The sequence below is a fragment of the Zosterops lateralis genome (genome assembly GCF_965231275.1).
Source record: "Zosterops lateralis genome assembly, chromosome: 22".
In the NCBI taxonomy this organism is placed as follows: domain Eukaryota; kingdom Metazoa; phylum Chordata; class Aves; order Passeriformes; family Zosteropidae; genus Zosterops; species Zosterops lateralis.
Genome location: NC_139782.1, coordinates 4,564,776 through 4,588,122, shown reverse-complemented (window position 1 = coordinate 4,588,122; position 23,347 = coordinate 4,564,776). Strand labels below are relative to the sequence as shown.

The 23,347-nt window shown below is 49.6% G+C and overlaps 1 protein-coding gene across 1 annotated transcript in view; it reads right to left on the bottom strand.

Moving 5' to 3' along the window:
- The window catches only part of MEGF6 (multiple EGF like domains 6), a gene marked incomplete at its 5' end in the record, with an annotated part of 81,355 nt that overhangs the window by 26,158 nt on the left and 31,850 nt on the right, over window positions 1-23,347 (bottom strand). Inside the window, 3 exons of the mRNA XM_083876986.1 lie at window positions 1-123; window positions 919-1,044; window positions 8,059-8,181. Of these exons, the coding sequence (XP_083733112.1) occupies window positions 1-123; window positions 919-1,044; window positions 8,059-8,181 (372 nt within the window). The remainder of the gene's footprint in view (window positions 124-918; window positions 1,045-8,058; window positions 8,182-23,347) is intronic.

Below are 23,347 nucleotides of genomic sequence, written 5' to 3'. Positions count from 1 at the left end.
CTTGGCAGGCCTTGCCATCGGGGGCCAGCTGGTAGCCGGGGTGGCACTCGCAGCGGGCGCGGCCGTGGTGGTTGTGGCAGCGGTGCATGCAGCCCCCGTTCCTGTCCGAGCACGGGTTCCTCACTGCAGGCAGAGCACAGAGCCTGGGTCACCCCACACAGATCCTGCCCCTTGTGGCACTGTGGGGGAGCAGAGCACAGAGCAGCAGGAAAGCCTGCAGTCTGGGAAAGCCTGTTCTGCACCAGGCAGAAAATCCCTGCTCTGCCTGTCTGGGAGGATTTCCACCGTGTGAGATCCTGCAAAAGGCTGGCATTAAGCTGGGTAAAACTCTTCCAAGCAGAAGCTTGGCACAGGCACATCCCTCTGCAGAGATTACAGAGCAACTGCTGGCAATTTGCTCCAAGCGCTCCTACCCAGAGGTTTGCCAATTCCTGACCCACCCCAGGAGTGGGACAGATGCTCCAAACCCCACTGACTGATGCATTTGTAATATCCCAGTTGTTCCTTTTGCTGTAGCAACCTCACAGCTCAGGACTTCCCTCCTTCCTGCCTTTTGAATGCCAACTGCTATGAATGAGAACAACCTTGTGTTCTGTCCCCTTCAGCTTCTCTCCCTCCTGAGCCAGGAGCAGGTCAAGCAGAGAAGGACAGGATCCCACCCCGCTGCCACACTCTGCTGTCCCTCCACTCCCACAGCAGCCTGTGCCTTCATACATCTTCATTTTTGTTGGCTACACTCCTCCAGCTCTTCCCATCCCTTGGAATAAGCCACAGGATATGTCCATGACAACAAAACACACAGAGTTTTTACTGGAAATCCCCCAGTCTGATGTGCTGGACATCTGAGCATCCCAACCCCGCAGCTCCCAGCTGGAAGCCGTGGCTCCCCAGCCCCCCAGACATGCCCCAGAGACTCACAGATGCAGCGTTTGCCATCCTCGTGCAGCTGGTGGTTGTGCCAGCACTGGCAGCGGTGCTGGGCCAGGGTCACCTGCACGCAGTCATGCTCACAGCCACCGTTGTTCAGGGCACACGAGTTCAGAGCTGCAAGGCAAAGGGGCACAAGGTTTGGCACAAAAGAATCAGAATCATTAGGTTGGAAGAGATGTCTGAGATGATCAAGTCCAACCCAACCCTGACCTCAACTAAACCATGGCACAAGTGCCACATCCATTCTTAAACACATCCAGAGATGGTGAGTCCACCATCTCCCCAGGTAGACCATGCCAATACTTTATTACCCTTTCTGTAAAAAACCTTTTCCTGATATCCAGCCCATATTTCCCTTGGTGCAGCTTAAGGCTGTGTCCTCTTGTTCTGTCAGTGCTGCCTGGAGAAAGAGACCAACCCCACCTGTGCACAGCCACCTTTCAGGGAGTTGTAGGGAGTGATAAGGTCACCTCTGAATCTTCTCCAGGATAAACAGCCCCAGCTCCCTCAGTCGTTTTTCATATGGCTTGTTTTCCAAGCCCTTCACCAGCCTCGTTGCCTCCTCTGGATGTGCTCAAGTCTCTCAAAGTTCATCCTAAACTGAGGGGCCAGAACTGGACACAGCACTCAGTGTTCTTCCTAAACTGAGACACCCAGAACTGGACACAGCAACTGGACCCCTTAAGGTGGGGCCTCACCAGTGCCCAGTACAAGGGAAGAATGACCTCCCTTCTCCTGCTGGCCACACTATTCCTAACACTGGCCAGGATGCCACTGGCTTTCTTGGCCAGCAGGGCACACTGCTGGCTCACGTTCAGTCAGTTATTGACTGAAAGGATGGCACCTGCATGAGTGAAGGGCACCTCTTACACAGGGCCAGGGCAGACTGCACACACCTAAAGCTGGTGAGAATTGAAGACTGGAGCACATTCAGTGACAAGTTCATAAACAACTTGATGAGCAAGGAGAGTGTTAAATGGGAAATGTTGCTGCAAAAGCCTATGGGCAGGTCAGGAGAGGCCACCCACCACCGTGCCAGGTGGGCACCCTGCTCTCTCAAGGCAAGATCAGCTCAACAGTGTTGTGTAGGAAATTAAAATGGTTCTCCCCCACCATGGGAGGCTCCAGCACTCTCCCTGAAGGTGATTCCAGGACACAGGGAGCTGGGTCAGGTCCTGTCCAGCACTACATGGGAGGGAAGCAGGTTTCCTGCCAGGAATCCTCCCTCTCCAAAGGGCACCGTGTCAGCAGCCAGGCTTCTGTGCTATTGCTGAAATTCCCATCCCATTGTTCCAGGACAGCCCCTGCAGGTGCAGTGGCACAGCTGGTTCAAGCCATTGCTGCTCAGGCAGTTGTGCTCAGGCCCATTCAGGCTTTCCTGTAACAAAAACTGAGTTTCTGACTCTGTGGTGTGCAAAAGTCACCAATCACACAGGGCAAGGCTCAGCAGGTGCTGCCAGTTCTGGGAACACTCAGGGGAAAATGTTTTAAGATACATCCCTATGTGTCCATACCTGGACCAGGTGTAACAACCCCCAGCTCAGGGCTCTGACCAGGAGGTTTCTGTGTTACCTGGGGCACTTGGGGTCCCTGAGGCTGTGACCAGCAGTATCACCCAGACACAGCACATGCAGATACAGCAGCAGGAGCTCTGATTTCATCCTCAGTGCATCCAGGACTGGGAATTGAGCTTCCAAACCAGAGTTCCTGGCCGTGTCACAGCATTTCTGTGTGGCCTTGCGCAAGGAGCCTGGAGGATCCCCAACAGTCAGGAAACAGAAGGTTCTGCCTGGGCTACAGCACAAAACAGACCCCGTGACCCAACACGTGGACTCCTCACAAGCCTGATATCATTAATCAGCCTGGGAACAGCCTCCTCCCCCTGCGATCTGGGATGTCTCTGCAGGATCAGCAGAGGAGCGGGATGTTTAACTGGGATGCAGCACCTCACCAGCAGCCAGGGGAATGTGTCAGGAGCTTTGTTTTTACTGCAGCTCTCCAGGACCATCGACCTCGGATCCAGGAGGAATTTGAGTCGAGAAACAAAACAGGGAAGGACTTTCTGGAGCTGGATTCATGGACTCTATTAGGGAAGCCATTGTGGGATGATGACATGCCTCCAAAGCCATCCAAGTCCCCTGTTGGAGCATTGGATGTCTCCTGAGTTAACCCATCCAACTCATGCACTGAGCTTCTCCAAAGAGAAGTGTCTCTTATGAGAATTGGGAAATTGGCCTTTAAACCCTGTTCTGTCTCTCAGGAGCCACCAAAGTGTCACAACTCACTGGGCTGGTGGAACATGGCTCAACCCAGGTCTGGTCCAGGATGGAAACCCAGCCCTGGCTCCCACAAGCAGAGCAGAATGATGAGCTGCAGTCTCACACGTTTCTGACCTATTTTTCAAACTCCAGAATAAACTAATGGGCTAGCTCAGAGGAATCTTATAGGAAAGCTAAAAATACCTCTAATGAAAACCATCTCTCCCTAGGCTGATCCTTCAGGTGATCACAGTGCCCTCCACAACCTTCAGAGCTTTGAAAGCAGGAGAGTCTGGAAAACAGCTGCCAGCAGAAGTCTCTGCTTGTAACACACCTCTGAATCCCAAGGCAAGTTGCGTCCTTGCCCTTTTACAGTAGTGAAAACAAATATTTGGCTCAGGACAAAAATAAAGGAAAAAAATTACTTTTTTTTTTTTTTTTTTTTTTTTTTTTTCCCCACACAATTCCCCTGGGGAAAAAAAAAAAAAAAAAAAAAAAAAAAAAAGCTTTAACTCAGAGCTATGGATCACTCTCATTCCAAATGTTAAAAAACCTCAACTTCTCATTTTATGCCTATAATTAGATAAACAATGTTTGGGGGAATAAAAGCAGCTTGACAGGGTCAAGATTTTGCCATACAAAACATAAGGCTGGAGCAAGAACTTGGGGTTTATGTTAGTTGTGCTGGCATTGTTTCCTTTAATCCATTTGGAAGGAAAAAACAGAAATACTCAACGTTCCTGAAAAGCTCTGGGTCAGAGTTACACTGCTCAGGCTCTAGCAGAGATGGGTGGTCATTTAAAAATATTCCAATATATTTAAGTATTTAATAACATATATTCAAAAATAGCCATAAATAATGTGCTTGTTGGCGAGCATTTTTTTTTTTAAATAAAAAAGAAGTCAAACAATGCTGATGCCTGCCAAAACATTCCTTCATCTAGGAAAAGCACTAGGCCAGCATGGAACAAGCCAATGCATCTTATGTCTAAAATAACCTCCCAGGATGCAGTTATTGGGATGAATTTGAAGTCTAAATAATGCCCTCCTTGCAAACTCCTACAAGACAACTAAAAAAAAAATCAAAAGTCAGGGTTCTTCCACACAAGATTTCAGGAGAGAGAGCGCATGTGAGGCTGGGTCTCCTTAGCTGGCTCCTCACAGAGTCACAGCCAGCAGACCTCGCTGCTGGCCTTGTTTTAATTACTGCTCGGGGTTTTTATTCTGTTTACAGAACCACTCTAAAAATATTTCCATTCCCAGATGCTTTGCCGAGCTTAACATTTCTGTGACAAGGCTGCCAAGCCCAGTGTCATCCTGTACATCACACAGATTTTTGTAATTACAGCTCAGACAGATTTTCCACAGATGATATTTCAGTGTCTGCGAGAGGGAGGTTCCTTCCAGCCCCACTGTCTGAGGGGAGTGCAGTGCTGCTGGAAGATGCTGCTCCCAGTCTGACCCTCTCAGGCCTGGGAAATGGATAAAGAGGGATGGAAAGGAGGTTTTTGCTGCTGACTACACCTGGGAAATGGATCTGTGCAGCAGCAGCCTAACACAGGGGTTGATTTAATACCTGCTCTCTGCACCCTCCAGCTGCTCTTCTGACTTTTCTTCTCTCTTCTCACTTCTCCTCTTTCCTCTCTCTCACCTTTCCCTCAGATCCAAATGATTTGCCACCAGAGTTGATACCTAAGAGTGACTGTGAGCAGCTGTAACCAGAACTGAGCAGGATGTTCCTTCTGCAGCGTCACACAAACACCATCAGTTCTAAGAAAAGGCTGAAAAATGTGTGACTGGGCAAAGAAAAGGTCAAATTCCCTAAAATGTGCGAGCTGTCTGCAAAATGAAAAGCCCCAGCAGGCGCACGTGGTCGCTGACTCCCTGCACACACAGTTCAAGCCCACACAAACCTCCTGGCATGGTCCTTCTGTTCATGATATCACCCCTATTGCTGAGATCCCTTCATTTGAAGTTCTCCTAATATAAATAGGGATCCATCATGTAATCCCAAATTGATTTATGCTAACCTCAGACAACTTCCAGAAACATGTTGTGTGTTAATCCAGACCATCTCTCCGCTCCTCAGGCCAACAAAAGCAATTGGCTCCCATTAAACCCCTCTGCCTGGCCTGCATCCCTCTGCTGAAACAGTGGAGAAGGACCTGGAGATGTCAACTTCCTGCCTCCTGCCCATGTGGTTCTGATAAAGAAAGAGGTGATTTCAGGACGCCCAAGGCCTCTCTTTGTTCTCTTTCACTCGCAATGGAAGCGGCTGCTCCTTTTCTCCCTCTCTCTGCAGAGATCTGAACAAAGACACAACAAAAGGATCCTGCACAACGGAGCTGCAGAGCACCAGCAGTGGCTGAGAGTGGGACACAGGGAGGGGGTTTAAGGGCATTTTTGTGCTCTCCTGAGTCACAGCCCCAGGTACCAGCTAACCCTGGAAAGCTGCCCTGGCCACGCCAGTGCAGTGGGAGGGAATTCTCAGTGCTGTCAATCCATCATCTGAGCCTTTGTGGGTTTTGTGGGGACCAGAAAGCATTCAAAGAATTAGATCCATGATTTGACAGCCCTTAACTAGAAACTTGACTGCAAAGGCTTCCTTCTGTCTCCAGAACACTCTTGCTGAGGCTGCCAGGAGCTTCCTACAGCCCGAATTTGTGCTTGTCCCAGCGTGGAGCTGAGAGCTGCCCTGAGCAGAAGGACAAGGATGGATGGATGGATGGATGGATGGATGGAGGGATGGATGGATGGATGCTCACTGTCTCCTGTTCCCTTCATTCCTGGCTTATTCCCTAAATCTAGTGGCAATATTTTGTGTTTTAACAGCACAAAATCTCTACAGAAAATGAGAGGACATCCCAGCTTGAAGAGAAAAACAGCTTTGAGCAGTTACATCAAACCCTCAAAATGGACCACAAGGCAACCTGGTGTCTGTGGGTACAACAGGACAGCCACAAACACCAGCAGAGAAGTCACCTCTGAGTTCTGTTCTGAGCTTTTGTAAGGAAAAGATGTTCCACCCCTCCTCACATCTGGTTTAATACAGAGCTCTGTGAAGGTGTGACATATACACACGGACAGGCACAAATGTGTAAAGAGAAAAAGCCACCAGCCCTGAAATGAGAAAGCCCCACTTTAGATCCTGCTCTGTTGATATTCCAGAAACATTATTAGGTAATTATGCAGTAAGAGGTTTTTATCTGCCCTGCCTGCTCTGCTTTGCTTTCCTGGGTGCTCTGGATCCCAGGGGTACCAGCACCACAAACTCACTGCAGATCCTGCAGGCTCCACACCCCCAGAGCTTCAGGAACTGCCCCACTCACTCCTATGGATCAGATTTCATGAACAGAGACCCCTCACTTTTGGCATTCCAGCACTGCACGTTATGGCCAACACTTGCTCACAAGTTTAATGCAAAGCAGGTTTGCAGCACTGGGCACGGGCAGCAGGAGCAGGGCAGCCCTGCCTGGATCCTGTGGGAATGCTCAGCTACACCAGCAGGGAAGCCTGGAGACTGAAATAAAATTATGAAAATTCCTCTTTAAGAAGAGATTCCTCCCTAGAGTGACCCATTTTATGCTTTCCCTGAAAGCTGTTCCACCTTCTGGGGCTGGTGCTGCCGAGAACTGCCGATGTCAGCCCGTCCCACGGTTCATTCCGCGAGGCGCAGGCGGGATCGCCACACACCACAAGAAAGGGAGCAACATATTCCAGAGAAAATTAGGAGATGACAGACCACAGCACACTTACATGTGAGCAGCAGTCACCCCGACACGAGTGCTGGAGCAGCAGCGGGCTGCCAGGCTTGGCTTTGTCCCTAATTTGCCACCCTTTTCCTTATGGATTTTTCCAGCGAAATATGGGGTGCTTGGGGACCTTAAATCTGACTTGTTTGGGTGTCATTATGTACTGGAGCCAGCTGTGGCCAGATGTGCATCAGTGCAGAGCTGGGCGCAGTGGGTACAGCTTCCCTGGATGGGTTTTCCCTGCTCACATCACCATTCCCAACTGGAACACACAGGCTCACACAGCAGGCTCTGGAGTGTGACTGTGTTCCGAGAAAACCCAGCAAATGGTCTCTGCAAACACCATCGCCCGGGAATTCTTTCCACTTGCACGAAAATATCCCTCAAATAATGGAAAAATGTGTCAAATGAAGCTCTGGGGGAGAAGTGGTTTAATTAAAACAGCCACAGATGCTGGAGGCACAACTCTGAGTTCCACTCTGAGCCTCCAGTTTGGGGAAGACAGACAATGATATTTCAAGGAACTGGCCCCAAAATCAACTGCAGGACAAACCTGGTGCCTGGATGGTGATGTTTGGACAAGCACCAGCCAAGAGGAAGTATGACCAGCATCCCAGAGAAGGTGGTTTTGGATTATTATGGCCACAGTTCCCCACACAGCCATGTTTATTGTCATTTGTCTGTCACATCTGCATGGATTGGGAAAACACTGAGGTCAAAAAGAAGCCTGACTTGAAATTTCTCATAATTTTATTTATGTATCCATTCTGAGAATACCATATCTGATTTATCCTGAATCAAAAGCAGAGGCACCAAAGCACTTGGGACTTACTTCTCCTGAACCAGAATAAACTCAGGGACAGCAAAGCAGCCCCAGTTGTAGGTGACCACATGGAAAAACTCCAAATGTTTTGAACCCAGGGACAGAAACTGTGAGAGAAGACACAGGAACAAGAACAACACACAACCCCCCAGCATAATTTCATATTTCAGGCACAGAGGATGGGTGGGAGTGAGGAAATCAAGGTTTTCTGTACATTGCCATGGATTCACTGGTAGGAAAAGGGCTTCAAAGAACAAGAGAAGAAATTTCCAAGGAATTTTCAGGGGAGCCTTACCGAGGCAGGTCCTGCCATCCGTGTGCAGGCGGAATCCAGGCCGGCACTCGCAGTAGTAGGAGCCCAGGGTGTTCACACACCGGTGTTGGCAGCCCCCATTGTGCACCTGGCACTCATCAACATCTGCAAAAAAAAACAAGGGAGAAGTGGACAAAAACTCGGGGGAGTGGACAGGAAGGTGTTTGAGCTCAGGAATATTCACCCTCTGTTGCCCGACTCTAGATCTGAGGAATGAATGCAAAGGGAACAAGACTGACCATTTTGTTATGTTCAGTCAGTCAAGCTACTTGTGAAATTCCAGAGACAAAACCCGATCTTATTTGTCAGTCAGCACAAACCATCCTCATCTGACCACCGTTCCCACTGACTCCAAGATAACGGATTAATTCATATTCTACACTTCCTTGCTTCTCCAAGGAAATTTTAAGTTTCTGAGGCAGATTTCTTTCTGTGCCACAATCAGAAACATGGAGATGATGTGGATGGAGCTGCACAGTTCCTTAATTCCTGCCATTTGTGGGTGTGCACAAGGTGTGCACCGACACGACCTTTCAGACTGGAAAGGATCAGAGAAGGGGGAACCAGATCTCACCCACACCAACAGCAAAGCACCCAACCAGCCATTCCCTTCCCCATGAAGAGAAAAACTTCAACAAAACTTCAGAAAAACTTTGGGTCTCTTCGTGTTTCTCTTTGCACTTTCTGCACCTCCAGCTCACCCACACCCCTCCCAGCCAGGACGGCCCCTGGAGCCGAGCTCAGAGTTCCCATCTCCGTCCCATCCACGACTGTTACTAAGAAGATAAAGAAACATTTCCTGAGTGAATCACGGCAGGGTGGGGACCCGGCCGTGTCCTTGCACGCCAGAGGTGCAGGAACGTGCCCAGCCCAGCCCAACCCAGCCCCATGCCCCAACCCAGCTCTGCTGGGCAGGCAAAGGGCACAAAAAAAAAAAAAATAAAGGAGCAACACAGCCTTGGCTGAGCCAAATTTTACGTTCATCACATTAATTGCCAAGAAAAATCAGCCAGCAGCAAGGGAAGGTCCGGGGTCAGGGATGGAAGGGGAAGTGAAATGGGAAAGGTGATGCCTGTTTGAGTCAGTGTTTCTGAGCTCTGCAGTGATAATGCAAAATTAGCCTTTTCTCAGAACAGTTTTCTTAGCAAGGCTTAAAACATTGAAACCTCAAGCTCAGAGGTCATAAAAAGTCTTCCTGTCCCAGTGATACCCAGGGAAGCCCCAGCCTTGTCTTGGGGTGTCCTGCTGCACTGGCCCTGCTGGGCTCCTCCTGCAGAGCTCCCACTGCAGCTGTGGTCTCCATCAACCCAGCAAAATGTTGATTTCTGTAATGCCAAGCCTTTGCTTTATTCACTGGACTGAGCCTTTTAGGGGGTTTTGCTATTTTCTTCCTGTTTTTTTCCAAGACACTTAATACTGAAAGAAAGGAAAATGAATAGATTTTTGAGGCGAAACATAAGCTTTGAGTGATGCTCTCTGAAGAGTGAGCCAAAGCCAAAGTGGCTTTTCAAGGGGAAAAATGTGATGGCATGAGTCTGAGATGCTGGTCAAAGCAACCTAATTCTGATTAAATCATTTTCTTCTGCACACACTTGGGATGCTGCAGAGCCCTACAGCCCCTGAGGCACTCCCTACTCGTCTCTGTGGGCAGGATTAGCTATTAATACACAGAACTGGCTCTATTCAGCTCCAGAACAGGAAAACTGGGGTTTGGGAAGGTTTTATGTAGCATAATAAAGTTTTTTGGTCTGAATTTAAATGACTATTCCACTGTTTCCCTTCAACTCTAATCTGAAACCGTAGAGAATTTACTGTCCAAGAAACTTAGTGATGTGTTGAGTAAACTTCTTGCTTTCACCCCATTACTCACACTCAGTAATTTAACATCTCCTCTCTCCGTGTCTCCTCTTCTCCTTTTGTACTTTTCACCCTCTAAATCTCCGTGATTCCAGAGGGTTGTCCCCATCCCAGCCCCCTCCTGGCCTGGGAGAGCGGCCAGTCCTTCCTCACAACGTGGCCGTAGAGTCACCCATCACCTTCCCTGCCACCACCCCATGTAACCCACTCCATCCTGGAGCCTCCCTGATCTCCTCTGCAATACCAGGGAGATTTTGGGACACCCTGAATGATGGTGTGACCAAAATAAAACTGTCCCCAGGGGCATCAAGGGGGCAGATCCACCAGCCAACCCTGGCAGCGGCAGCATCTCCAGGCGTGCCCGAGGCTCACCAGTGAGGGAGACAGCTGGGAATAGAGAATAGGGAATTGGGAATTGGGAAGCAGCAGGAGCTGCTCCCAGGGCCAGGAGGAGCAGCTCAGTGAAGGGTCACATCGCCCCTGGTGCAGGTGCTGGCAGCAGGACCCAGAGCCCTACGTGACACTGAGCGAGCTGCGGTTCGTGGCACGCCGGGGTTGTTTTCCTGCTGGAGAGCTGACAAAATCTGGTTGAAATTAATAATACCAAAGGAGAGAAAATGAGAAGCATACAGGCTTCTCTTCAGCTGACTCTGAGCAAGCCAGAGCCGTGCCAGGATGGAGTTTGCCAAGCTCTGCTCTGCATGCACAGGGCAGTGGGTACCAGGCAAAGCCAACTGAGGCAGGAACTCAACGCAGCAAGGGCTGGGGAGTGAGGCTTGGATCACTGGGCAGGAAAATCTCTCTGCTGTGTAAAGAAACTGGAGTTCTTCTGCAAGGAAGGCTCATCCCAACCTCTTCCCTGAGCAGAAACAATCCCTGAAACCTCAGACACCTACATGGACTAACATAGGTAATATAGCAATCAAACATAGGGGAGATGAACACAAAACCAAAAAAAAAGGGGCACAGAGCCAGGAGATGGCTTTGGCTGGCTGCACTCCCTGAACACACACAGGTCCTTCCAGAAGGAATACTGATTTATCTCCGACAAGAGCTACATGTCAGGGGGAAGAAAGTGGCAACAGCAGCTCTGCAAAGCATTAAATATTTAGTACAGAGGCAGTTTATCTCCTTGCAGGGCTGAGGAGGAGGTGATGGATCCCAGCTGGAAGCACAGGCAGGAGGAACACTTTACTCTGTCTGGCCAAGCAGCAGTGCCAGGCTTTAATCCCTGCAGCAATTAGCCTGGATTACAGAGCAGGGCTGCAGGGAAAAGGTTAATTAAAATCCATCGAGATGAGCATGTGTGGGATTTAGTGACTTTATCTTTCCAGTACCAGTTTGTTGGAGATAATTCAGCAATTTCAAGAAGTAAAAAGACTGGATGGAGAGAACCCAACAGTCCCTGTTCCTGGGCAGGGGAGCACGGCCATCCCACACTATGGACACAGATTAGAATGCAAAAACCCTTTGCATTACTTAATTTCCTGCATGTGTCACACAGTCCCAACATGAATAACCTGAGGAATTCAGATGCCCTGTTATTCCACACTTGCTGTGTGCAGACAAAACATCCATGGCACGGTCCAACAGTGCAAGGAGGCCATGGGTGAGGACAAAGCTTCATCCCCTCTCTGCTACCCTGGAAGTTTTTTCCTCCTCTAGGTTGAGAAAGGACGGCTGGGAAGGTGAGTGACTCACTGAAGGGAAGGAAAAGGTCATTTGGGGCAGTCAGAGCTCCTCCACATCCTCAGATTTAATCTCATCCTAAACCAGGCATTCAAAAATGCCCTGAAAGTACTTAATGAGCTGCAGGGAGTTATTGAGGCCAGTATTCCTTCCACTGCAGGTGGGAGGTGCCCAGAGCTTTCCCCACCACCTGTGCCATCCTCAGCAGCAGATTCCAAAGGCACCTCAGGAATGGATGCATCAGCTTCAGAACAATCTGATGGAGTGAAAACACTGCTTTGCCTCAGTCCCTGGCTTTGTCCTCAGCTCACCTTTTCCTGCCCTGGAGCACCAGGGCTGGGAGAGTCGCCCAGCTCCCAGTTGTGCTCCCCTGTCTGCCTCAGGATTGGGGCTGTAATTAGGAATTACTCAGTGTGGAGCAGAGGTGCACGCAGCAACAAGCACCTGGACTTGCTCTGGACTTGCTGCTGCTCTCACACTCTCCAACCTTCTTTCATCACAGTTTTACCCCATTCCCTGTGCAGGCTGTCAGTCTGAGTGAAAGACACCCCTGTGCCATGTGGTGGAAGCCAACGAATTCCCAGACACGGACCTGGGAATGGAACCCTTGGGTGGGAATGCAGGTCACCATTGAAGGAGCTAATGGAAAACGATCAAACAACAGCTCTGCTGGTTTCTGGCTGCTGCAGAGGTTCACTAAGAGGGTATCACAGCACCAGGTCCACATCACTGTGATGATGGATTGCGAGTCCCCAGCAGAGCACAAAGCTCCTCCTGTAAGGGCGGCTGTGTCAGGACACAACACCCAGCGCTGCCATCAGCCATTGCCCCGACACCAGGACCCAGCAGAGCCCTGTCTGTACACAGGGGGCACATCAAGGCACCCCAGACCTCAGTGAAAGCCCCACTGTTACTGCACAGAGCCCCTCCTCACCCTCCTGTCACACACGAAGCCGCTGGTGACGCGCACACAGCGGAGCCTTGTGCCGTGGCAGCTGCTGCTGAGGGGACACGGCTGTGGGGACTGCATGGGAACCAGAACACAAAAATCACACCAAGACAACATCTGGGACCCTAAAGGCACACCAAGACAACATCTGGGACCCTTAAAGCACACCAAGACAACATCTGGGACCCTCAAGGCACACCAAGACAACTCCTCTTACCTGTCAAAAAGAAGCTTGGGGGAAAAATTAACCAAATTAACCAAACCTGCAGCGATACCAGTTCAGGATGAGTTATGAGATGGATGAAGGTGAGAAAACCCCTCAGCTGTGCAGCCTCAGAGCTGCCTCACACCAAGGATAAAGCCCAGCATGCACAGAGCTACCTGTCCATGGAGCTGAGAGGATCAGGATCTGATGAATTCTGCGTTAGGGAAAGGAAAGTTGGATCCAGCACAAAGCTGGATCTCAGGAGCTTGTCTTGGAGAGTTCCTTTGAGCCAACACAGTTGGATGGAGACAGCAAACACAATCTGAGTTTGAGACAAACATCTGATCTATAAATAACAAAGCAGCGACTCGCCCCTTCCCGAAGGTCTGGCACATCTCACAACTATTCTGATATCACTTTTTTAACCGGCTGCTTGGGGCATTTATTTATTAGCATTATCTCAGGGTGAGATAATGCATTCCTTGATGTCTACATTACGCCCAAGCATCCCAAGTCTTTAATGACCTTCACATATTCGCTATTGTTTCCTAAATCTCTAGAAGCTTTTCCTGCTTTGGAGGCAGCCAAGCACACACAAAGAAGGCAGGAGGGTGCAGAACTCACACCTGGCTCCACGTCCCCATCTCCCACCCCACAAAAGCCACGTGCAATGGGAGCACCGAGGGCTCCATCCCCTCCACCTGCTCCATGGGAAGTCTGGCCAGGCTCTTCCCACGCTGCAGCAGGCTGGGAATTGGCTTCCAAAGGACACTGAGGCTGAATGTTCCAGTGCAGTGATCCCTGACACGGCTCCTCTGCCCTCATCCCCCAGCCGTGCCCAGCTCTCGGCTCCGGCCGCTGCTGCCAGAGGGTTCCCCTTGCACAAAACCCAACCCCGAGTGACACCGAGCCCTGTCCTGTGTGAGACCCTGCTGAGAACACTCAACAACAGCCCCAACAAACCCACAGCCTCACCCAGAGAGAAAGGCACCTTTTTTATTCACTTTTTTTGCCCTAGACTGGGGAGAAATCCTTTGGAGCTGAGGGAAAAACGAATTTATGTACCCTAGCAAAATGCATGCATTTGGATTTTTAAGGAATGTGGCACAGGAGCTATCTTTAACCCAGCTGGACAGCAACAGATGTGAAGAAACTCCTGTTTCTCTCCCCCTCTGGCAAGAACTGATTTTCCAGAGTAAGAAATGCACTTAATACAGTAACAATAATAACAATAACAACAACAACAACAATAATAATAATAACAATAACAACAACAATAATAATAATAATAATGTAAAAATAAACATAATAACAGAAAGCACAGGCACATATACAGTATATATAGCCAGATCTCCAGTCTGTCACTTGGGTGGCCGCCAGCCTGGGACCTCCACCCTGCAGCTGGGGGACCTGGGGACAAACCCCTCGAGGCAGAGCCCTGCAGGGAGCCCCAGGCACAGAATCTGACAAGAGCCTGGCTCTGAAGGGACCTTCCCAGGCCACCTGGTCCCGCACGTACCTGGCCGCAGGTCGGGGTACCCCGCTCGACCCAGGTAACAGGGGTAGCAGCTCCTCCACAGGTAGCGGTAGTGCTCGCCGGAGGAGCCCGGGATGCCGCCCAGGCAGCCCAGGCACCACAGCAGCGCCCAGGGCCGGCCCATCACCGCGGCACGGAGCGGGACAGAGCGGGGATGGAGCCGGGATGGAGCAGCACAGAGCGGGGACGGAGCGGGGACGGAGCGGGGATGGAGCAGGGATGGAGCAGCAGGGAGCGGGGATGGAGCGGGGACGGAGCGGGGATGGAGAAACACGGAGGGGGGACGGAGCGAGGCAGAGCAGGGATAGAGCGAGGATGGAGCGGGACAGAGCGGGGACGGAGCGAGGATGGAATGGGGATGGAGTGGGGACGGAGCTCAGACAGAATGCGCACGGAGCGGGTCAGAACGGGTCTGGAACGGGTCAGAACGGGACAGGAACGGGACAGGACAGGGACAGGACGCAGCGGGACGGGGCAGAGGGATGCGCGGGGCGGTGCGGGGCGGCTCAGCCCTGGGGGCGGGTCCCGCTCCGCCCTCCGCAGGTACCGCCGGCCCCGGGACCCCCCGGACCCCCCCGGGATGGGCGGGAGGAGCCCCCGGGGGCTGTCGGACAGACCGCCCTGCACGGCCCCGGGGCTGCCCCCGCATGGAACAACGGGACCCTCCCGGACCTGATCCTCCACCCTGAGATAAACCCGCGGGTTTGCCCCAAGCCAGGCTGAGGAGGGATGGAAGGCGGGCACAGTGATCAGGATCTCCCCCTGGAGAGGGGAACATCATTCCCAAACAGGGAATGATTCACTGTGGAAGTGCCTCGTTACCATCACACCCCCCCCCCCCCCAAAAAAAAAAAAAAAAAAAAAAAAAAACAACCAATGCCAGCTGCTGAAACAGCACCCAACACCAAATCTGGGCTGGGCTGTTCTTAAAATAACGACAAAAAGCAAACCTTTAATCACCAAATTTAAGCTGAAATGAGGAACAGCCACCGTGGCTGCTCCAAAGAAAACCATAATGCTCGTTCCCGTTTCCTGCAAGACGGAGAATTTTATTTTACCTTTTTTTCATTAAATAAGAAGTAGGAATAACTTAATAACTTATTGGATTTTCCAGAGGCAAAAAGCTCAAAAGCCTCATTTAACTTTCTGGAATGTTTTGAAACAATGTGCTCACAAGGGCTGAGCTGGGAGGGGGGGAAGCAGGCCCTGCTACTTTGAGACGTTTTCACAGTATTATTTGGCCATAGTAAAATTCCAAATTAAAACTTGTGGTTTAGGCTGCAATGAATAGCATTCCACAAAAAAAAAAAAAAAAAAAAAAAAAAAAAAAAAAAAAAAAAAAGAAAAAAATTTTTGAAACAAGCTGAATCCAGGAAGAAAATAGGGATTTCATGCTATTGCAGCAGCAATTTCCAAAGGAAGGTGGACTCCAGTCACGAGTCCCCTTTGCTGATTGTTCCAAGAGCAGCTTCCTCACATTTCAAGGGACCACTTCAACTCATCTTAATGTTTACACAAGGCAACAGCCCACATGCTTCTCATTTATGTTTTGATTTTAACAAAAATAACAGAGAAATTTTTGAGACAGTTGCTTTGTGGAGGGAAGAAAAAAAAAAAATGAGCTCTCTGAAGGATGCTGTGAATGTTTGGAAACGGTTTGGAGAAGTCCAGCCTGATGTGCTGCACACACACCTTGCTCAAGAGTCCCCAGGGAGATGCTCAGCACTGAGGGAGCAAAGAGTTGGGCAGAGGAGGGACAGGAGAAGGGGAAATGTCAGAGGGGTCACTGAGCCACCAGAAATTCCAGCTGCACTCCCCATGTCCCACAGTGAAGCCCCTGCCCTGTTGTGCTGCCTTCCACCAGCCCTCACTGTGCACAGACACGCTGCCACCCTGCCAGGAGCCACTTTAAATCTGTTAAATACTTCACCCATTCCAAAACACCCCGTGGCAAGGCGTGGATTGTCCTTCCCAGCCCAGAGCAGGGAGTGCTGCCTCCAGCCCCAGGCACTGCCATGGGCAGCAGACACTGCTGCTGTAAATGTCTCTGGAGGTGCTGACAAGCAGAAATGTTGCCACAGAGCTGTGGAAAATGGGTCAGGCCAGCTTCTTGCCTTCAGAAATGTTACCAAGACTTGTGAATCTTAAATTATCCTTGCCTGGAATGCAGATGGGTCAAAGTGAGCAGCTCTTCAAGGGACTCTCTGACTCCTCAGGCAGCCACCAAAGGGACCTTTCCTGGGAATTCCTCCTGCAGCTCCCAACAAACAGCCCTCACTCCTCAGCCCACAGACCAAGTGTGACTTCTGTGACAAACCTGCTCAATCCAGTCTCCTTGGACTGTGACAAAAACCTCACCACGGTGAGAGGCTCAGGCTCCTGCAGACGGTTCAGAGGTACAGCACAGGCATCAAAAGGGCTCAAACACAAAGTGAGCCCTGCTTATGTAATAAGTTATGCTTGGCCAGGTCGCAGCCAGCTCCAACTTCCTTGTCACCTAATTTACTTCAGCTGATTAAGTACCAAGGGTTGTTTGGAGTATGGCAACACATGAGGATCTGCAGCAGGTCATTACTGCTGCCTGGGGAATGAGCCAGGAGAGCATCAACATCCTTCAACAGGACAGGGATGGGCTGAACCTCTCAGACTCTCACAGAATTTCATTCAGATTCAGTCTTAAAAATCTTGTAAGGACCCAAACAAATCAGAGCTGGTGATGTGGTGCTTCACAGCTCAGCAGCATCATAAGCCCCAGAGTTAATTCATCCCTGCACAGACACAGTCAACCTGCCCAGATAAACAGGAGTGCTGGAATCTTCATCTTAAACCAACCCAAACCCTAAACCGTGCTTCTTCTGACATTAAAAAAAAATGGACTCCAGATAAAAGGAAATTACCAGATGGAGACTGGGAAAGCAGAACCGTGCAGGAGATGGAACGTGGAAGAGGCAAGGAAAGGAAGAAGCTGAAGGATGAGGTCTGTGATTTGGGGCCAGCACGCTCAAATATATTCCAGACAGGTTTGTGAACTTCTCTACATGTAATGTTAGCTGGGAACTAAACTGAGATCCCCATGAGCTGAATCAGGTTTATTATGCACAATCCAGCTAAAATGTGAATTTTCATTTACTTTTGGAGCTAATGCCCTCATCCTATGAAGGCCACGAAAAGTACAAATATACTTCTCTATGTCAAGTGGTGCTTAGAGGGATAAAATAAACAAGAGCTTGTGAGAATTGTGGTTTAGGGGTTGGTTTATGATGTTTTCTAAGAGCTCTCCACTGCACTGCTCCAACACGCCTGCAGCTGGGGCAGAGCCCAGGGCACATCAACACCTGAGCTCCCCTAGAACCTGCCATGCCTCAAAAACCATTTTAACACAGCAAAGCTGGTTGTTTCCTGTAAAAAACCCAACACAGGACATCCCCAAACCACTCTGCAGATGGCTTTCCCACTGGAGATTGGATTAGAAATACAGGCCGTGCCCATGGCTCCTCCTGGCACTGATTCCAGGAGCAACTGGGCATCCCTTTGGATGCAGAGATAAGGAGTGCCAGCTGCAGCCCTGCCCTGTCCTCCCCTAGGTGTTTTGCTTCCCCCACTGCTGCTGACCAGGAAAACAGCAGAAAAAAAAATAAAAATAAAAATAATAATAAAAAAAAATGAAATGTGTTGTTTGGGGCAGAAACCAAATATTTAAGGGTTTCTCCCAAACTTGTTGCATTTGTGATTCTTCTGAGAGTGTTCCCTTCTTCCCTGGGGAGTGAGCCAGCACCTGATCAGCTGTGTGCTATTGATATTGGTAAAAGAAAATTATTAGCACACAAACTGCATTTCTCTGCCACTCTGGATCACTAATTCCAAGCTGGTAAATAAAGGTGGGAGCTGGTGGCACCTCAGGGCGGTTCTCATACCAATCCCCAATGGCACAGCACTGACTGGCTCCTCTCCTGGTGGCTGGAGCAAAGCAGCCCAGCTCTGGGTAAATCCCTGCCAGCTGTAATCCCTCTGCCTCAGAAGGGAACACAGGCTGGAGAGGCAAAGGCCGCTGCTGCCAGGCTGTTCCAGGGCAGGAATCAGCCCACAACAAGGTGCCAGGTGAGGGATGAGCAGCAGTGCACACCCACATGGACATGGACCCCAGCCCTGAGTGGGGTGGGGACCAGCTGGGGGGTCCTGTGGCTCACAAGGTGTCACATCCCAGCACTCCTGACAAGCCTGCTGAGCTCCCACAGCCACACACAGCCAGAGCTTTTGGCTTCTCTTTGCAGGGCTCAGATTCACCCTCCATTTGAGGTCCCAGACTTCAGTCAACCAAGCACGAAAGGAACTCCTGGGTTTGCCCTGTGATCCTGCAGTGGTTCCCCACCCCCTGCCTGTATTTCTGCTGGGAGTGAATCAACACAATTTAGGCAATTCTGGGCAGGAAAACAGCACACTGAGGTACAATATCCTTCTCCTTCTCACCAGAGGTCAAGTTGGGAAGCTTTTGAGTGGCTGAGATGAAGACTTTTCCTTCAAAATCTCTCCTACCTTAGCAGCACACTGGTCCATGGTATTGTCCTGCCTCTGCACACAAAGCTGATGCTATTGCAGAGCAGTTTGTTTAGCAGACACCTCAGAGAGAACTCTGAAAGTCCCAGCTTGATGTCACTCCGAGCCAGGAATCAAATCCCAAGGATGAAGCCTTTTAACTGCTGATCTCTGAACCCACAGCTCCTCTTCTTGGGCCACCTTCAGGAGAGGTGCGAGCTCCAAACCCTCCCAGCCAACACAGATATCCAAATATCTGACCCTGTGGTTTGGAGTTCAGGCAGCTTTATTCAGGCTCCATCAGGACTCTGACCAACACAAGCTGAATATTTTTGCAAACTGTAAACATTAATCAGTGCCTGAAACTCTCCCCGTCTGCACAAACACAGATCCAACCCCGTCAACTCCTGAAAACATGCAAGAGCATGTGGGGAGTCTGGAAAGAGCTTCTTATCTGATGTAAAAAAGAGAAATTAATGTAAAAAGTGGTGAGGACAGCAGGGTCCCCCTGCTGACACAGTAATGGGGTTGTTTGAGAAATGCAGCCATGGGGGAATCACCCAACACCCACTTTGCTGGGGTGAAAAGATTTACACTCGAGCAAAGCAGGAGTGAGGCAGCCCCAGTGCAAACTCTTCTCTCACTTAATTTAAGGCTTAATCTTCCCTAAGTGTCCTGTCTTGGCATGATGAGACCTGCAGACAGGGCAAATCCACCCAGGATGGATGAGGGGCTCCAGGAGGGCGAGAGCACTCAGGGCACCCACTGCCCCCTGACACAGAGTCAGAGGCAACGAGAGAGCAAAGAGCTACAAATTATTCCAAGAATATGTGCAAAGGGATTCACACTGTCCCCTCTAAAAGTATAAGAAATAAAGAAAAAAAATGGAAAAGAAAAAAAAAATTAAAAAGGATTGCTTGTTTCCACCAAAATCCTGAACCTCTTTATCATCAGAGAAGCTAATCCTCATCAGGGGAATTCTGGGGAAACTGGAAATATTTTCGCTTGGCTAAGATAAGGGCAGAGCTGTTTATTTCACACATCTCTACAGTGATACAGAGCCAGGAAATACTTTTCAGTTATTTTCAACAAAACAAGACAAATGTACCAAATTGGCAAGAAAGTGACATTTTTCTGTGGAATTCTTTAATGTCCGAACCGATATCCACAGAAACAGCTCTTTCCCCGTTCGTCAGCAATCTTTGTTAATTATTTGAATACTTTTGGCCTTCTTGCTAAGCAAACCAGTGCTGAAAATATGCAAGAACTCTGCCACAAAGCCACGACCATTCAAAGCAACCCTCAGTTTGCCCTGGGCGGGTGTTCCAATGTCTCTCCTGGGAATCCGGGGGTTTGGGGCTCTGCTCTGCAGGAGCCTGGGGAAGGTGCTTTCCTGAGCTGTCCACGGATCCTGGAGCTGTGACACGATCCAAAAGAGCTGTAATCTTGTTTTTGGCTCTGATGAGCAAAGAGCTTTTTGCATTTCTCTGCCTCTGAGCTGAAGCAGCAGTGCTCTCACAGATGGAGGCACCGGGAAGGTCCCACCCGGAGCGTGACAGGGCACATTCCAGCTGTGGGAGCCCAAAGGACCACCTGGAGCACATTTGGTGCCTCTCCTGGTGGCTTGAGCCTGTTTGAGGGGAGGATCCAGATGAAGCCCAGCATACCTGAAGTATTATTATTATTATTATGTGTAACTGCAGCTTTCATACAAAATTCCCTTTAACCTTTCAAACACTGGGGTCACACAGCCCCACTGAGGATTTGCATTTACAGACCAACACTGGGGCTTCTCTTCCACTCCATTTCAGGAGCAGGTTTAAGGCAGAACAGGGAACAGCAACACAGGTTGGGAAGGAGAAATCTCATCTCTTTTGAAACAATAAAACACAAGGCATGGCCACGATTCCCACCTTGATCACCACAGCCCCTTGCCCTGCCTGTGCTGGAGATGCTGCACAAAACCAAACCAAACCCTGCTTTTGCTGCAGCTCTTTTTCCCATTCTGAGCTTTCAGTGCCTGTAAGAAAAATCAACATTAACAGGTACAAAAAGTTCCCTTTTCTTCCTTGCCCAAACACTCCAGATGTCACCCAAAAGATTCCTTTCCTGGAGGGACTCACAGCGATAAGAACACACCTGTTATCCCAAATCTCTTTCTCACTCTCTAACAACCTTCTTGTTCATGAAAATAAGATAAAATTTCCCTGCATTATAGATTTGTTGTTTTAGAAGTTTTATTTCCTGTCTTAGAACTATTTCCCTTCCACTAAAATTCCTTCAAATAAACACACACAACTACCCTGGATAGCATTAATCCACAAAAATCTAAACTAAAAGACTGAAAAACATAAAATAGACACCTTCTACACATTTTCTATTAATTTTTGTAACTCAAGTCGAGAATTACCCCACGGAAACCAGAGACCTCCCTACCCCTGAGCAGGGAATGAGCCAGACCTGGAAGGCACAGAGAGCACTTTTCTCAAATTACCTTTTATTAGAGCGAGTGACTAATCACCAGGTGAGAAGGGAGGAATCACCACCTCCTTGTTACCGGATCCTTCCCTCCCTCCCCTCCTCAGCAGCTCCCACGGATTCCACTGGGGAGCTGAAGGAGTTAAAACCTTCTGGGGCTTCTCCTCCAGAGCATCCTCCCTCCTCCCCAAAACCCCCCTGGAAGCCAAGAACCAGCCCTGGAGATGCTCTCCACCCCTGCATCACTGCTAGGCCACTCCATTATTTTCGGATACAGATCAAAATCACCTCGAGATTAGGAAATTCCAAGTTTTCAGCTGGAAGTGTGGAATATATGGGGCGGTTTCAAATAGATTTATCAGTTGCTGGCAAATCTTTGACATTTGGCACCGAGCAAGGCACTTCAAAAATGTATCTGCGCTTAAGAAGTTGCTTTTTTTTTTTTTTTCCTCTGTAAAGCAGCATTTCCTTCTTACAAGAGAGCAGAAAAATGGAGACAAATAGGGTTTGAAGGTATTTGGGCTGGATGGAAGAAGAATGGGCTGCAGCTGTGCCAGGAACGCGCTTCAGCCACGCCATGCTCCGGGTTTCCTTCTGCTACTGCAGATAAATCTTGGTTTTTCCCTTGCTCACCCAGAGCCAGCCCCATTCCCATCGCTCCCAGATCTCTGCTGCCTCCAGGGCCAGCTGTAGAGGGAATCCTTTGACGGTGGGGATAGGAATGGTGGCAGAGACACGAATGGTGACAGGAAGATCTTTGCAGGACCATCCCTGGAAGTGACACTTTTAAATTCAGCACAAACCAGGCCCCAGATCAGCCGTGCCATGGCAGCAATGAAAGGTGGCTGCGGGCAGCACACAAACCTGTCAAGTCATGAAGAATTAAATGTATTTCCAGCCAAGAACAGAGCTGGAGAAGGACAGCCATCAAAACAAGGCTGATGTGATCAAAGAGCTCCAGCGTTTAATTCCCTCAGCCTCTTCTAATTCGGTCCTGTCTGGGCTCGGAGCTCCCTGGCTGCTCGGAAACACCAGACCGTGCAAGTTTTGTTTTACTTTTCAGAAATCCTAAGACCTGCTAGAGCTTAATGAAATCCCCAAGGGTTTATATTTGTTTAATCCCCTCCCCGCAGCAACCTGCCGGCACTCGGAGACAGCGGCTCATTCCAAGGGCTCCGGGCAGGGCAGGGTCCAGGCAGGGAGCTGGAGGAGGCCAGCCCAGCGCTGTGGGCAGTTTGCACTCTGCAGGAGTGCAAAGTATGGATTGCAAAGATCTAAGTATGGATTCTGTAAATCCATAAATTCTAATTACGTTTTCACGCAGAGAAAGTGCCTCAATGCAGGGTCTGTTTGAGGGGAGGTGTGGAGACAGAGGAAGCCCAGCATACCTGAAGTATTATTACTATTATTATTATTATTATTATTACTGTGCTTAACTGCAGCTTTCATATGAAATTCCCTTTAATCTTTCAAACAGACCCAGTCTCAGCAGGTTCCCTGTAAGTTTCTCCAGCAGATACAGCCAGAGCCGGAATGATCCTTGCCTCCACATTTTGTCAAAATAAGCTTTGTGGTTGGGCTCTGCAAACACTCCTAGCTCCCTAGAGCTTGTATTTATCAAAGCATTATAGAACTTCCTTCCTCCATGACAGAAACACACGATCCATAAATAAAACAAGGAGTGTTCCTCATCCCCCAGCTCGCCATGGGCTCAGCATCACCCCTGGCTGAGGATGAGGATTTTCCTGTCATGGTTTTAGGGCTCTTTGGTCATCCTGAGTTCTGCGAGCTTTGGACAGACTCTGCAGTTCAAATCCAACCTGAGGGATTGATCCTGGCTTGGACTGGACACAGCACAGATGATTCAGGTGCAGCTGCTGTGCCCAGATCACTCCTATCCTTCACATCACCCAGAAATGTAAATTTTCAGGTGATTTTTCAAAACAAAAAAAGCCAGTATTCAAGAATGTCACTGAACCACCTCGATCCTCACCAGTGAGGGGTTGGTTTTTCTTGTGCTCAC